General features: G+C 41.7%; 1 protein-coding gene across 4 annotated transcripts in view; it reads right to left on the bottom strand.

Moving 5' to 3' along the window:
• Positions 1–507: 507 nt before the first annotated feature.
• VSTM2B (V-set and transmembrane domain containing 2B) overlaps positions 508–16,386 on the bottom strand; it is a 36,992-nt gene continuing 21,113 nt past the window's right edge. For all 4 annotated transcript variants that reach the window (XM_074969155.1, XM_074969153.1, XM_074969152.1 and 1 more), the window contains exon 6: positions 508–1,139. In XM_074969155.1, coding sequence (XP_074825256.1) covers positions 1,051–1,139 — 89 coding nt within the window. In that variant the 3' untranslated portion in view covers positions 508–1,050. The remainder of the gene's footprint in view (positions 1,140–16,386) is intronic.

The raw sequence follows: 16,386 nt of genomic DNA, 5'->3' as shown, positions 1-16,386 counted from the left end.
GTAATTAATTTTTTTCATTCCACTGTTTTTGCAAGGATATTGTAAAAACGGATACATCCAAAATTTAACCTACCTTCAACATTCCATATTGTTTAATGGGTCTTCTGACTTTGCATAATGTAGCAGCTTCCCCAGACTGAGGTTATCAGCATAGTGAAATAAATCTCTGCTTTGTGACCAGATACTAACACACCTGGCACTAGATTCCTTTTTTATATAGATTTAATATACAGTTACATGTTGCACCATCGTTCCTTTGCCCTGCTTGTTGTGAACAGGCAGGTCATAGCAAGATTCTTGGATGTTCTAAGTGCTTCAGAAAGTAGGCAAACAGCCATGAATTGTGACTGAAGGAGGAACACACAATACATGTAGCAATTCAGTGCTGTCTATGTATAAAGGCATTAAAACTCATACACAGCTGCAGAAACATTATTTCAAAATCTTTTTATTCAACTGTTATTCAGCAATATACAATACAGTTTATAAACAAATGTCTTACCTTGCTTCCAATCTTTATTTAAAAATAAATATTATTGACAGTGAATATTAATTATGGTAAGATGTGCCTTTTTTAATCAAAATGTCTCAAAAAGAAATAATTTACTTTAATTAAAAAACAGAAAAAGGAAATCCAAAAAACCTAAACACAATAATCTACTAAAAATATTTCCCTTCTTTAGAAGGGCTTTGACTCAACATCTTTACATATTATCATAAAGATAACTGCTCAACAGTTCGTGCAAAATGAATAGTCAGAGGGAAGGTTTAGAAAAGAAAAAATATTACATTAAAATAGAGAAATCATAGGTGCCATGCACAGAGCGTGGCTTTACACCATATCATCTGGAAACTAGATTCATTATTTTAGGTGGTTTATTTTGTGTAACATCCCCAAAAATATGTTCCCCCCTCCCCATGTACAGTTTGTCATGCTTCTTTCAGTCTCTCTCTGTCCATCTTTAAAACTACAGTTCTTATCAAGGGTTTGTTTTGTTTTTAAACAGGTTCCTTTTTGTTTGGCTTAGGAATATTGGATAAAATAGTCCATCAGTGGTTTACTAATAAGTGTACAAGCTTATGCAGTATTAACAGGAACATATATAGAAGTGGGTCTGTAGCATAAATAGGTCCTGTACCTAGAAAAGAAAAAGACAAGGAGAGAGAGAGAGAGAGAGAGATTAATATCCTGTCTTTAAAAAAGTGTTACAACATAGCTTCTTAATATAGAAGAATATAGGAGGATTTATTTTCATCATTTCAGTCATAGGCCAGAAGCTTAATTTTAATAGTAAGATCACATACTAGAGCTCTCCAGCTCAAATGCCTTTATTCCCCAAAGCCTGGCTCTCACTTAGGTCATTTCATTATGCATTACTAATGGTATGGCCTAAACTTGGCATCCGTTATAGCAGCTATGGAGACTTCTATCAATATACCTTAACCCGTTACACCACTTCCTGACAGATGACAGCGATCAACCACCCAGCACTTTAAAAGAAAATGACAAATGCTGTGGCTGTACTCTGCAACATTCCTTGATCAACAAGACATGTACCAGTTTTGTTTGGAATTGAGGCAGCAAGGCCGAAGCATTTTGTTTACCTTCTACACATAAAGAGCAATATCTAGAAAAGTCAGATGTGGAAGAGACCGATTAAAGTCATCTAGTCCAAACCCCAGGAAGGGCAAGATTGTTTGGATTGTCTCAAAGGCTTTATCCAAATTAGTTTTAAATGCCACAAGTGATGGAACCTTCATCCTACCTCTTGGGACTTCTCCACAGTGTAGTAGATCTCATAGTTAAGAAGAATTTTCTCACATACAGATAAAATTTCTTATATCTATTACCTTGTGCTACCTTAAATAATTCTTCTCCCTGTGATGTTTACAAGTACTCAAAAGGTGTAAACAGTTATGTTCCCGGGTTTTTGTCCCTTAGCCAAGTATATTTAATTCTTTTAAATCATTCCTTGCAAGTCAGGTTTTAATCTCTGACTCTTTTTTATTGCTCTTCTCTAAATCCTCCCCTCCCCCCATTTGTCTAAATCATTCCAGTAACAAAGTTCCCAGAGCTCAAAATGGCAGGGATTCTCAAACTGGAGCCTGTGAACCGCTTGCTGGTGACCTGTGGAAAGCTGGCTGGTTGCATGGTGCTAGCTCCCCTCCTGGTTTCCATCTGCTCAGTCACATTAAGATAGTGATAAAAATGCATTACCTACTTTCCTATATTACTTTTCCATGTAAGAAATTGCTTTAGATGCCACAAGGATGTTATACACACTGCAAGTGATCTGTGATAGTGTATGGGAGGGGAGGTGTTTCTGCAATTTGCACCAAAGTTCTTACACTAGAGAGAACCCACACAGAGGCAGATTCTGCTGCCCTTATGTGAAGTAGTGCCTCTTTCCACCAGTGTTCTCATTGATGTGAGCAAGACTGAACCAGGGGCTATCACTGTAGGGGTATTAGAATCTGGTCCACAGAGAGGATAAAACCCTGGAATTAGTGCATAAGGTATTTTCTCACCAGAGTCACAGAAAGAGTACTGGAGTACTGTTGTCAGCTGGGGTTGCCAACTTTCTGATTGCAGAAAACCGAACACCCTTGCCCCGCCCCCTGTCCCCACCCATCGCTCACTCACTCATTTTCACTGGGCTGGGACAGGGGGTTGGGGTGTAGGAGGGGGTGAAGGCTCTGGCTGGGGGTGCGGGCTCTGGGGTGGGGCCAGGGATGAGGGGTGGAGGAGGGGGCTTCAGGCTGGGGCAGGAGTGTAGGAGGGGGTACGGAATCTGGGCTGGGGGTGTGGGCTCTGGGGTGGGGCCAGAAATGAGGGGTTCAGGGTGCTGGAGGGGGCTCCGGGCTGGGGCCGAGGAGTTTGGAGTGCAGGAGGGAGCTCAGGGATGGGGCAGGGGGTTGGGGTGTGGGAGGGGCTGCAGTTTCTGGGAGGGAGTTTGGATACAGGAGAGGGCTCAGGGCTAGGGCAGGGGGTTGGCATGTGGGAAGAGGTTCGGGGTGCGGGCTCCGCTTACCTCAGGCAGCTCCCAGAAGCGGACGGCATGTCCCTCTAGCTCCTAGGCAGAGGGGCAGCCAGGGGGCTCCATGTGCTGCCCCCATCTGCAGACGCTGCCCCTGCAGCTCCCATTGGCCACAGGTCCCAGTCAAAGAGAGCTGCAGAGCCAGTGCTCAGGGTTGCACCGGCGCTGCGGACAGGGTAGTGCAACCCCCCGGCCACCTCTGTGCCTAGGAGCCGAAGGGACATGCCAGCCGCTTCTGGGAGCTGTGTGGAGCCTGCTGCTGCGGCCAACCGGACTTTTAGTGGCCCCGTCAGCTCTGCTGACTGGAGCCGCCAGGGTCCCTTTTCGACCAGGCATTCTGGTCGAAAACTGGACACCTGGCAACTCTATTGTCAGCAGAGGCACCAAGGAGTATAACTGCCCTGCTACAGGTTGTTATGTTGTAGATCAAAACTGGGTCCTCCCTACTATTTTATCATATTCCCAACTCATATCTAGTTTGCTGTCCACTATCAGCTTTAGGCATTACTGCTTCTTAAGTGTGTTCCTCTGCCTTAATAGCTGCTGGATGCACTATTAAGTGCTGGAGCTTCTAATATAGGGAGTCTACAAGTTAAATGTTTAACTTTATAACAATGTAGAGAGGTTGGAAATGATTCTTCCCATAGCCAACTCCTTTCCATGCATCATAACAGTCAAAGAGTTTGCCCAGAAATATTTCTAAAAATGTGATAAAATACAAGTTTTGTTTTCTATTCATTAGCTACCGGCATTAAAAAGAAAGAAGTTTACACTGTGCCACAAGGTTGAGTTTGCGGGTCTGGCGGAAGAAACAGCTTTACACTTGTAAACCAGCAAGTGTATTAGTTATGGAGTCATTGAGAGACAAACAGGGAACCATCCAGTGCTGTATTTACAGTCACTTTTCAGAGAAGAAACCTTCAAATGGGACCTGAAGGCACTCAGTATCTCTGAAAAAAATCAGTCCACTTTTAATTTAGGAGTCAAGCTTTATATAACCTATTATGAAAATGTTAGTCTGGGTTTATTCCACAGGTTTGCATGCATTGTGAGTCTCTCCATGTGCGTTCTGTGGCTCAATTAAAGGGAATACTTGGAAATGTTCTTCTGTAAACAAGGCACCACTGCTCAGATTAACTCATGGCCTACATTTGCCTCACCAGCAAAGATATATTACTATTCAATAGCAAAATAATCAATCACAAATCTGCCAGCATGTTATTAAGAATTAATTTTCACACCATCTAGCTTCCAGACTCCAATGAGTTTATGAGAAGCCACCTTGCATGAATGCTGCTTGCCTTCAGTTACTGGCATTTTATTTTAAGTCTTTCCATGTACATTTGTATATGGGACCATCAACTAAGTAACAGCTGAGCATTAAAAGGAATTTTTACAGAAAATCATTAACAAATGCAATTAACTAAGGCAGAAAAAGAAGCAATTCATAAAGTTGTTATTGAAGGGCATTAGAGATGTGTGTGAAAGGAGGGAAGCATGGCATAGCTGTATAAACTCAAGATCTAAAAAGGTATTTCCTGGTCATCTTTTGTCCTATAATTGTGTGTTGCTGCGAGGGAGGCGGAAGGTACAAGTGGGAAAAAACAGCTCACAAAGAGAAAGGGTCACACTTGGTGCATCTAAACCAACTAAACTTCACGAGGCAGAGAATGAGCCTAATACAGGAAACACATAACTCAGTTCTCCAAGGGTCAGCATATGTGGAAACGCAAAGGGCTAGGTGACGGTCAGGTGCAAGGAATCTGTGCCTTTCTGTCCCTTTGGAGGGGCTGGGTACATTCCCAGTCCTTGCACTCAGAAAGCACAAGTGTTGTCTATGCAAATCTTTCCAGACTCCCCTAAAATGGGCAAGGAGGAGGTGGGATGATACCCACCCCCAAATCCTTGCACGCGCCAGGGGAGCTACCTCCATGCAGAGGAGGGTGCATAGTTAACACTTTAAAGGATGTATCAGCAGACATACTCTCTTTGTACTGCCTCAAGGAGCTTCTGTTGAGGCAGTGGGCCTCCTCATCACCCCCTCCCTCCCAGTCATAATCCTGCCCCAACTGTCTGGTCAATGAAGGCCTGTGACAAGCCAGCCAGAGTAACAGTACCTGGGACAAATGGAACCTGTATACAGGAATGGCTCTGGACACGAGATATGTCCCTATGACAGACTCCAAAGGCTGCTCTGACAGTTGGGACTGGGGTTACCTGGTGTAAGAGCCTCTCTTCTTCCCTCCCCCCTTTAGAGTGACCTTTCTCATGCTTGTTCTTTGCCCTAAGAAAAATAATTTTGGGGAAGGTGGAAAAGTTATTTAAAATTCTATTTGGCCTTTTAGTCATTCAAGAAGAGGGGCAAACGTAAGGAAGTTTTTATATCAATATGTTTTCCAGATTTGTGTCTATGCTTATATAACTCACAAATGTTCTGTTTAGAGAAGCCTGGGGCAGGTCTAGGGACAAGGGTCTTTGGCATGTAGAAAGAAATATAGTTCAGAAATAACTACGGGGAAGAGTTCCCACTCCAGACATTCTTTTCACATCGGTATGTCTGGAGCTCTGTGCATTACACATAAATAGGGCTCTGTTTACATCTACGTATGAGCCCGTAGACATACAGGAACACTGAAGTCAACAGAGGGACCAAGTACAGTTAAAACTCAGTCAAATAAATGCAGACTATCATACTGCAGTTGCTGGCATTAATACATTGTGCACATTGAAATAAAGGCACAGTGACCCCAATCCTCTGAGGTGCTGAAGGGCTCCTATAACTTCCAAGTGTCTTTGAAACACACTGATCCAAATGGGAACCGAGGGTGTTCAGTACTTGGCAGGTCTGGATCCTAAGGGCCCAAGCCTGCATATTACACACATTCTAAATTCTCATTTATAGCAACAGGAGATTTGAATGCCGGTGGTTATAGGATCAGCCCCATGTATAATGTATTTACTGATATACATGATCAATAGCCGTTCTCCTAATTTTTCCTTAAAAAAAGATACCGTGCACAAATATGTATATGCTAATACATAGTGATGTCTGAAAACATAAATGCATCAAGGTCAGAAAACGCAAAGTTAAAATTGACCAGAGAAGCTGTTAAGTTGACCACATCCTTTACTGCCACTCTATTTGCTATTTTTTTGTTCTTATTGCTATCATACCAACAGATGTAACTAAATAGTTAAATGTTTGAGGTTTTAAAAAATCTGTTTAATTTTTTGTGGTTTAAAGAGCAAGGATAATATAGCAAATGTACATGTAAAAACATGACCACTTCAACATCTCTATACTTATTATATGCATCTAAATCACTGGTACCATGAGTTCCAGCTGACAGCCCCATTTCCAAACTGTCAGCCTCATCTCATGCCTGGACCACTCTAACAGCTTTGGAGGGGCCAGCCCTTGAACTAGGGCATATAGGATTCATCATCTCCCACAGAAGCGCCACAGTTACTGTATATGGCCATCTGCAGCGAAGCCTAAGACTCTGCCTCTGAAGCAGGTGGCTGCTCTTGATGGCTATGCAAAGCTTGCCAGGGCACAGGCGCTCAGCCAGCTCCACACCTGCAGAGCACTAAGGTGAGGATTTGGCCTGGTATATTTTGTATGCTGTTAAAATCTAAGATTGGGTAAAGGAGCACTGCTGCCGCTGACATCAAACCAGTTCAGTGAATAAACAGGACTTTGATTTCTAGGGTTGCTACAGTTCATTTAAGGAAAAAGAAAAAGGAAAATTTTAATAAATGGAAAAATTCCCTTGAAACAGCAGCTAAGAATTGATCATCTATAAATTTGGTCTTTTAACAGGTATTCTGAAGTGGGGCCAATAGCACCTGGTTAGGATTTCTCTTATTATGCCATGCAACCATCATCTGTAACTATATATAATAACTGTAAATTTACAAGATCTGCTATAGCAAATTGTTCAGCTTGGCCAACACTCCTTACTGCTTTTAACAATTATTACAGGCTACTTGAATTCAGTGAGCCATACTTTGCTTTCAGTTGCATCAGTGTAAGTCTAAATATCTCCCTTGAAGTCAGTGGGATGACCCTTAAATTTACTTCCACAAGTTAACTGACAAGCCTAGGTGTAACTGAGCAGTACTTGGACCCAGATTTTCAGGATTTTGTCGTGAGAAAGAACTGTGGGATTGGATCCAGATTTGAAAGTAGCAAACTACTGTACCGAGGATCCTGACCGGGGTATCTGTCTCTATGCAGTTACTTCTGTAGTGCAGACACTTGGAAGATGAAATTTCATTTTATTTTTAGATATATATTTGCTATTTTTATGTTATTACTGTCATACAAACATATGTAACTAAATATTTAAAAGTTTGATGTTTTAAAAATTTATTTAATTACTTGTGGTTTAAAGAGAAAGCATAACATAGCAAATGTACATGAAAAACATGACATACTATATACTACAACTATTGATGTGTCATGAAATAATGGAAAAATAAAAAATATGAAATATTATTTTATTTAAATGAAATAGTTTAAAAACATTTAAATTTCGTTTTGAAACAAGCTTTCAAAACAGTTCTTCTTCTTCAGAATTTCTGTTTTGCTGGAAATTTTGAAAATATTGCAATTTGGAATGAAAACAAATTTCAAAATGTCAAAGTTTCCTGCAAAACAGAAATGTGAAATTTCAAAGAGCAGTACTAAGCAATAATCCCAGCAAAATTAAGAGCGGACGTTGTGAGACGAAGACACACTTCGCGCTTGGGTACGGAGGTATACCTGAGATGAGCCAAGCAGAGTTTCGACTGGCCAGACATGAATGCTCATTTGAGAGAGCACATGGAAGCAAAGCAAGATGTGCAAAGAAAGCATAGCGATTGACAACTGGAGGAGACGCTACAATTTAATGAAATCTCAGCCTGATGCTGGAAAAAGGTCAGAACACACCTGTCCACTTTTAATGAAAGGAACTACAAGGTCACAGTAGGTCACTCCAATTTGTGTGTGTTGGACAATCAGGCAACTGAACACGCATTTTGCAACATCTGGCATACCTGACATGCTATGCTCAGACAAATAGGCCACAGTACACTGCAACAGGATTCAAATGATTCAGCACAAGATGTCTTCCCCTGGGTACCCACAAAGCAATGGGAAGGCAGAGTGGGCAGTAAAAGCAGCAAAGAGACCAATGGTAAAAGCAAAACAGATCAGAAAGGGTCATTACCTGGCAATATTGGACTATCAGAATGCATTGTTCCAGGGACTAGATAGTTGCCCAGCACAGGGACCGGTGGATCAGGAGACCAAGACAGGGCTTCCTATGAGGGGCAACCCAGCAGAGGAACAACTGCCAGGACAAGAAGCTCTTAAGAGAATGCCAAGCTAAGCAGCAGCCTGCTACAACAATAGAATGAAGGATCTGAGGCCATTACACACAGACAAGCAGGGCTGGGTCCAAGAGCCACACAAGGCCATGGCAAAAGATAATAGTGGGATATGCATCGTATGAGGTAGCTACAGATTCAGTACAGCAGTGGAGATGAAACCCAAGACAACTACAGAGTAGCAGCAGACAGCTGGCACACCCAGACAGGGCCAGGGCCAAGACAGGAGGATTTATAACGAGCCTCAGCCATGTGCTGGCATGACAGAAATACAGAGGACCAACAGAATAAAAGCAGCAACAGGGTAGAAACAAGTCCCCCGCCGACAACAATAACAAAAACAAGATGACTGGTTCAAAGACCACTATATTGGAAGAACTATGAGGCCTAACAGGCCACAGTGGGCCGCCAGTAAAGGCTGTTTCCCATGGGTGGGCTACATACTGGAAACCTCTGGTCCCAGCAAGTCAGCAAATGCTTGCACAGAAGAGGCAACAAACATTACTGAATGGAAAGATGCAGCAAACTGCATGGAATTTGTAGGGAGGAGCACAGCTTGCAGGAGGCACCAGGAAGTTAGTCTATGTGCACATATTGAACGCTAGCTGCAGGTGCAGCATCTCTGTAAAAAGTTCTCTCTAATTTCACAAGCATGGAGTCCTCTCGTGTTATTTCCCTGCACACAGCACATATCAACAGCACTCACTGTTGAAGAGGTCAAGGACTGAATGGATTGTGGAGACTGAATTATTCTTTCACCCCAGAAGCAGCCACTGCAGGCCATGCTTGAGACACATTAGTGGGGAACTTGCACCTCAGTCACGTATGTACCTATGCTGTAGACTCAGAGAAACAGAGGCCTTCATTTTCCGGGATGTCAATCCAACACCACTACAAGCACTCTCACAAACAAAACAGAGTCAAAAAATTCAGAACCAAATATTCTTCCTCTCATCCTTCCTCTTCTCTTTTTTGGGCTGGGTCTCTCTTATTTTAGGATTGTCATTACCAGAACAGTGAGGTCCTGACCCTGGCTGGAACCTGTAGGTGCTATTGTAATTAATACAGATATAAATTATTATAAGTTGTTAACTATCAATGTTAATTATTTTTAAATGGCAGCATGGAGGGTTTTATTTAGGAGTCTGCATATTCCATTGAAATGTTGGAAACCGCGACATAACAGCATAGTGCATTAGGATCCAAAAATTAAATTGTTCAGTCTAGTTTCAGTGTCCAAGTTGAGTGAAATGCAAAAGTTAGATGAACAGCATCAATGAGGAAAGTGAACTAGTTATGAACAATTATTTCATTCTGATGGATTTAAAATGTTATTAGTAACAAAAACAAATACAATGGCTCTGATTTTGTTTTCTTACTCTAATATAAATCTGGAGTAAGTCTACTGAAATGACTGGAATTACTCCAGTTTCACACCAGTGTAAATGAAAAGAAAAATGAAGCCCATACATTTTAACTTGACATGATCCCTTTAATTAAATTATTACGCCACACAGTAATGGGCTACACTACAATTGAATGACTTTGCAGTTTGAGAAGTAATTCTGTAAGCTGAATACACTCTAATTCCATCTTTATATATGTACATTGACATCAGCACAGTATTGCTTTACTATCACTGAGTCTTTGAAAGTTCTAGCCCCACAGCTGGTATCCCAGCTTTACTACTGCTTGGCAAGCACAACATTTTCAGTGTGGTGCCGAGGGATTTATCTACATCACTCATTAACTTCATGCAATCTTCCAGCGAAATCCTCGTACACCACTAGTTAAAAGCAGGTGCTCCATTGTCACAAACTTATTCCCAGCCTTTGGTAACATGAAGCTTCATGCAAGGCTACTAAACTCTCTGCACTCCACTGGTTTAAAGTCCTGACTTCCAACTGGCTCTGCACAGCTGGACCCTGCACATCCTAGATAAGTGCCACTGTGCGACTAGAAGCAGAATCAGGGCCTAGATTTGGCTGATAGAATGCTGTCCTCCCACATGTTCTTAAACCACTGAATGGGATGAATTCACATTGAGCCACATGGGATGAAGCATGAAGTAGTGATGGTAATGAGTTTTTCACCCGTTGCACACTTCTGCTTATGACTTAGAATTTTAACTCTCCTTCCATGATTATGGTGTCTTGAGAAAGCTACTTTACATCAGACTGGATTTACAATACTATGCAGCTGCGAAAGAGGATGCGAGTGGTGGTCCTTCTCTCTCCCGTCTTCTGCCTATTGCTGTGGTTTACCAGGTCACCGACAGACCCTCATATATGTTTGGGTGAAGGATATTCTTATTTCCTGTTTTTGTGGGTTCCTGAAAGAGTAAAAAGTCCATCCCCCATGCCCCTCCCACCTGCCCACACATTTATACCTCAAACTCCTTGAAGAAACAGAAGCTAGTTTTATTTGCCAACAGTCCTGGGAGATCTTACAAAATTCCATCATCACCTTAAGTCTCTTCAATCACACCCAGATCCCCCCTCAACTTACTCCAAATCTATTTGAGCATGTCAGCATAGCCTCACTGTACTTATTAATCATGTCAATCCTCTAGTTGTAATGGAAAAATACAAGAAAAATTATTCTAATGATATTTCCAGCCCAATTGCACAGACCCAAAGATTCTGACAGGTCAGATAAGGTTTGAAATAGCATCTGGACTATTCAGTATTTATCTAAAAAAGCATTTTGAGGTTCACCCGTCACAGTACTATGGTGCTGGGTTAGGGAAAAACATGGGGGGTGAGGTTGATTAGAGAGGATACAGAAGGTTTTGCAGAGATTGTGTATAGGGCTGAACAAGGTATATGTTCAACACTGGTGAGAAATCATATTTTTGTAAAAAAAAAAAATTAGATCTGTGAAGCAGTTGACTTTTTATTTTGTTTGCTCCTTCAGCAGGTGGAAGATGTTGGTGTCTTGATGAATGCTCTGCTTTTATATGAAATATGGATAAGGCTACATTTTAGTCACAGCTATTTTTAGTAGGCCTATTGATTAATTGCAGTTAACTCATGCGATTAACAAAAAATTAATCGTGATTAAAAAAAATAATCGCGATTGATCACACTGTTAAACAATAGAATACCAACTGAAATTTATTAAATATTTTGGATGTTTTTCTACATTTTCAAATATATTTCAATTACAATACACAATACAAAGTGTAAAGTGCTCACTTTATATTATTTTTATTACAAATATTTGCACTGTAAAAATGATAAACAAAAGAAAATATTTTTCAATTCACCTTAGACAAGTACTATAGTGCAATCTCTTTATCATGAAAGTGCAAGTTACAAATGCAGGGGTTTTTGTTACATAACTGCACTCAAAAACAAAACAATGTAAAACTTTAGCGCCTACAAGTCCACTCAGTCCTACTTCTTGTTCAGCCAATCGCTAAGAGAAATATGTTTGTTTACATTTATGGGAGATAAGGCTGCCCACTTCTTAATTACAATGTCACCTGAAAGTGAGAAGAGACATTCACATGACACTGTTGTAGCTGGCATCGCAAGATATTTATGTGCCAGATGCACTAAAGATTCATATGCCTCACATGCTTCGGCTGTCATTCCAGAGAACATGCTTTCATGCTGATGATGCTTGTTAAAAAAAAAAATGCATTGATTAAATTTGTGACTGAACTCCTTGGGGAAGAACTGTATGTCTCCTGCTCTGTTTTACCCACATTCTGCCATATATTTCATGTTATAGCAGTCTCTGATAATGACCCAGCACATGTTCATTTTAAGGCACTTTCACTGCAAATTTGACAAAATGAAAAGAAGATACTAACGTGAAATTTCTAAAGATAGCTCCAACACTCGACCCAAGATTTAAGAATCTGAAGTGCCTTCCAAAATCTGAGAGGGACGAGGTGTGGAGCATGCTTTCAGAAGTCTTAAGAGAGCAACACTCTGATGTGGAAACTACAGAACCCGAACCATCAAAAAAGAAAATCAGTCTTCTGCTGGTGGCATCTGACTCAGGATGATGAAAATGAACAAGCGTCGGTCTACACTGCTTTGGATGGTTATCAAGCAGAATCCGTCATCAGCATGGACGCGTGTCCCCTGGAATGGTGGCTGAAGTATTAAGGAACATATGAATCTTTAGTACATCTGGCATGTAAATATCTTGCTACACTAGCTACAAGAGTGCCAGGCAAACACCTGTTTTCACTTTCAAGTGGCATTGTGAACAAGAAGCGGGCAGCATTATCTTCTGCAAATGTAAACAAACTTGTTTGTCTGAGGAATTGGCTGAACAAGAAGTAGGACTGAGTGGATTTGTAGGCTCTAAAGTTTTACATTGTTTTATTTTTGAATGCAGGTTTTTTTTGTACATAGTTCTACATTTGTAAGTTCATCTTTCATGATAAAAGACTGGTGCTGTGGGAGGGAGGGTTGGCGGGACTCTCTATCTGGCTTTGCATCCCTGCAGCTCCTAGGTGGAGAAGGCATGGGCTCCTCCGCTGCTCCCATAGCTCCCATGGGCCTGGAACCGCAGCCAATGGGAGCTGCGGGGGCGGGGCCAGCAGGTGCCAGCAGCACACGGCACAGAGACCCCCCCAGCCCCTTCGCCATCTAGGAACTGCAGGGAGGCCCCCCCAACCCCAGGTAAGCGCCCCCTCCTCCAATCCCCTGCCCCTAGCCCTGAGCCCCTTCCCACACACCTAAACACCAGCTGCTGCAGAAGTCACGGAAGTCAGGGAAAATCATGGAATCCATCACCTCTGTGACAGATTCACAGCCTTAAATATGGGGCATCACTATGAGCTAAATACTACCGTTATGGATGCATTAGAAGTATATAAACAGATTAGGCGGGGAAGAGAGGAGAGAGGCAATGGGGGAAATCTGTGAGCTTGTGCCATGAAGCAATGTTAGGCTGCTCCTTCAATGTTTATTTTCTAAAGCATTACAATGTTTTGCTGGCAGAGAATTTGTTTGCACGCCTGTGGGGCTACACAGGACAGATTGAGGAACTGATGGGGAAATAAAGTATAATGTATCTTCTGTAAGCCACCACAATTATCAAAAGTGGATGGATCTCTGATTACAGTAGAGCTCATTACAACTGAAATTTATTAGGACCAAATACAATATTTTCAAAACATTAGTACTGACAATCCCTTCCAAACATATATATGGTACAGAGGCCCATCAATCATCCTTTTAGGAGGTTTTTACAGTTTCTGCTGGATCATCTGGTTTTGGACACTTTTTAAGAGGTTATAGGAGTCAATAGCTCAGTAGCATGATCCAGTAGGACAACTGCTATGTTCCTACGTAGCACATTATTTCTATTGTTTAATTACTGTTTGTTAATGGTTATATTTAATAGAGGCAAGTTACACTAATGCGTTTGGTAAATTTGCTGGAATGCACATAAGGAAGAGAGCAGAAAATCAAGACAGCCTCTCTGTTCTTCCATGGCAGGATGGATACCTACAAATCATGTTAGTAAACTTGGGAGAGCCGAGCTCCCAGGGAAAGTCTCAAGAAGGATCAGAAGAGCACGTTTAAAGGAATCAGTGTGCTCTTATTCCCAAACAACCACTTGCACCACTTAGGACAGGAATTGCCACACAGAGCAGTCTTAAGGAAAGTCTAATTCTGCCTCTCATAAATACCAACATTTGATTATGGAAACTGTTGAATCAGGTCTGAGCTCTGCATCCACAAAGCCCAGCAGAGAAATGTCTCTCTACACATAAACTATGGTAATTTGTTCTTTCTAGCTTATACAGCCAGAATACTATTATACCAGTCTGAATTTAAATAAACTAATACAGTTCCGCTTCTGGGGTCTGCAGTCAGGTTCTTCGTCATGGTAAATTAATAGAATAGATTGCTGCTCTGGTGTCCGTGAGCAAGTCTCCATGATGTGGAACCAAGACACCAAAAATCAGATAAGAATATATTGCTGTGGATGTGCGCCAGTTATAGAATTTCCTATAGCAGTATGCCTAGGATGCTAACAGAACAATAATGTCATTAATTTTCCCCGTGGAGCTTTGATAATGTGGGATAAAATACGCTATTCTTTTTAAAAGGAAAGACTAGTGAGATTAGTGAAAGATTGATCTTCAACTAATAAGCTTTAAAAGATATAAGAGAATAAATTACCACATTAGTAGTTGTTAAAATGTTAAGAAATTAGGACCCAGTCTGCAAACACTTTACTACTAGGCTTAGTGCCTCCTCCTGTGAATAGTCACGTTGCTATAGCGCCAACTCCAAACATCCAAAAATAATGAGCCAGCACCCCAAAATTAAGAGATTGATTTAAAAATGGTAGGTTTCAGAGTAACAGCCGTGTTAGTCTGTATTCGCAAAAAGAAAAGGAGTACTTGTGGCACCTTAGAGACTAACCAATTTATTTGAGCATAAGCTTTCGTGAGCTACAGCTCACTTCATCGGATGCATTCAGTGGAAAGTGTAGAAGATCTTTTTATACTCACAAAGCATGAAAAAATACCTCCTCCCACCCCACTCTCCTATGGGTAATAGCTTATCTAAAGTGATCACTCTCCTTACAATGTGTATGATAATCAAATTGGGCCATTTCCAGCACAATTCCAGGTTTTCTCGCCCCCCACCTCGTCCCCTAACGCCCCTAATCTACTTGCGCTATATTGATGACATCTTCATCATTTGGACCCATGGAAAAGAAGCCCTTGAGGAATTCCACCATGATTTCAACAATTTCCATCCCACGATCAACCTCAGCCTGGTCCAGTCCACACAAGAGATCCACTTCCTGGACACTACAGTGCTAATAAACGATGGTCACATAAACACCACCCTATACCGGAAACCTACTGACCGCTATTCCTACCTACATGCCTCCAGCTTTCACCCTGACCACACCACACGATCCATCGTCTACAGCCAAGCTCTGCGATACAACCGCATTTGCTCCAACCCCTCAGACAGAGACAAACACCTACAAGATCTCTATCAAGCATTCTTACAACTACAATACCCACCTGCGGAAGTGAAGAAACAGATTGACAGAGCCAGAAGAGTTCCCAGAAGTCACCTACTACAGGACAGGCCTAACAAAGAAAATAACAGAACGCCACTAGCCGTCACCTTCAGCCCCCAACTAAAACCCTCCAACGCATTATTAAGGATCTACAACCTATCCTGAAGGATGACCCATCACTCTCACAAATCTTGGGAGACAGGCCAGTCCTTGCCTACAGACAGCCCCCCAACCTGAAGCAAATACTCACCAGCAACCACATACCACACAACAGAACCACTAACCCAGGAACCTATCCTTGCAACAAAGCCCGTTGCCAACTGTGCCCACATATCTATTCAGGGGACACCATCACAGGGCCTAATAACATCAGCCACACTATCAGAGGCTCGTTCACCTTCACATCCACCAATGTGAGATATGCCATCATGTGCCAGCAATGCCCCTCTGCAATGTACATTGGTCAAACTGGACAGTCTCTACGTAAAAGAATAAATGGACAGAAATCAGATGTCAAGAATTATAACATTCATAAACCAGTCGGAGAACACTTCAATCTCTCTGGTCACGCGATTACAGACATGAAAGTTGCTATATTACAACAAAAAAACTTCAAATCCAGACTCCAGCGAGAAACTGTTGAATTGGAATTCATTTGCAAATTGGATACAATTAACTTAGGCTTGAATAGAGACTGGGAGTGGCTAAGTCATTATGCAAGGTAACCTATTTCCCCTTGTTTTTTCCTACCTCCTCCCCCCCCTCCCCCCCCCAAGACGTTCTTGTTAAACCCTGGATTTGTGCTGGAAATGGCCCACCTTGATTATCATACACATTGTAAGGAGAGCGATCACTTTAGATAAGCTATTACCAGCAGGAGAGTGGGGTGGGAGGAGGTATTTTTTCATGCTTTGTGTGTATAAAAAGATCTTCTACACTTTCCACAGTATGCATC

The sequence above is a fragment of the Natator depressus genome, chromosome 12 (assembly GCF_965152275.1).
Source record: "Natator depressus isolate rNatDep1 chromosome 12, rNatDep2.hap1, whole genome shotgun sequence".
NCBI lineage: Eukaryota > Metazoa > Chordata > Testudines > Cheloniidae > Natator > Natator depressus.
The sequence above is the reverse complement of the archived record's forward strand: the minus strand, read 5'-3'. Positions and strand labels throughout refer to the sequence as shown.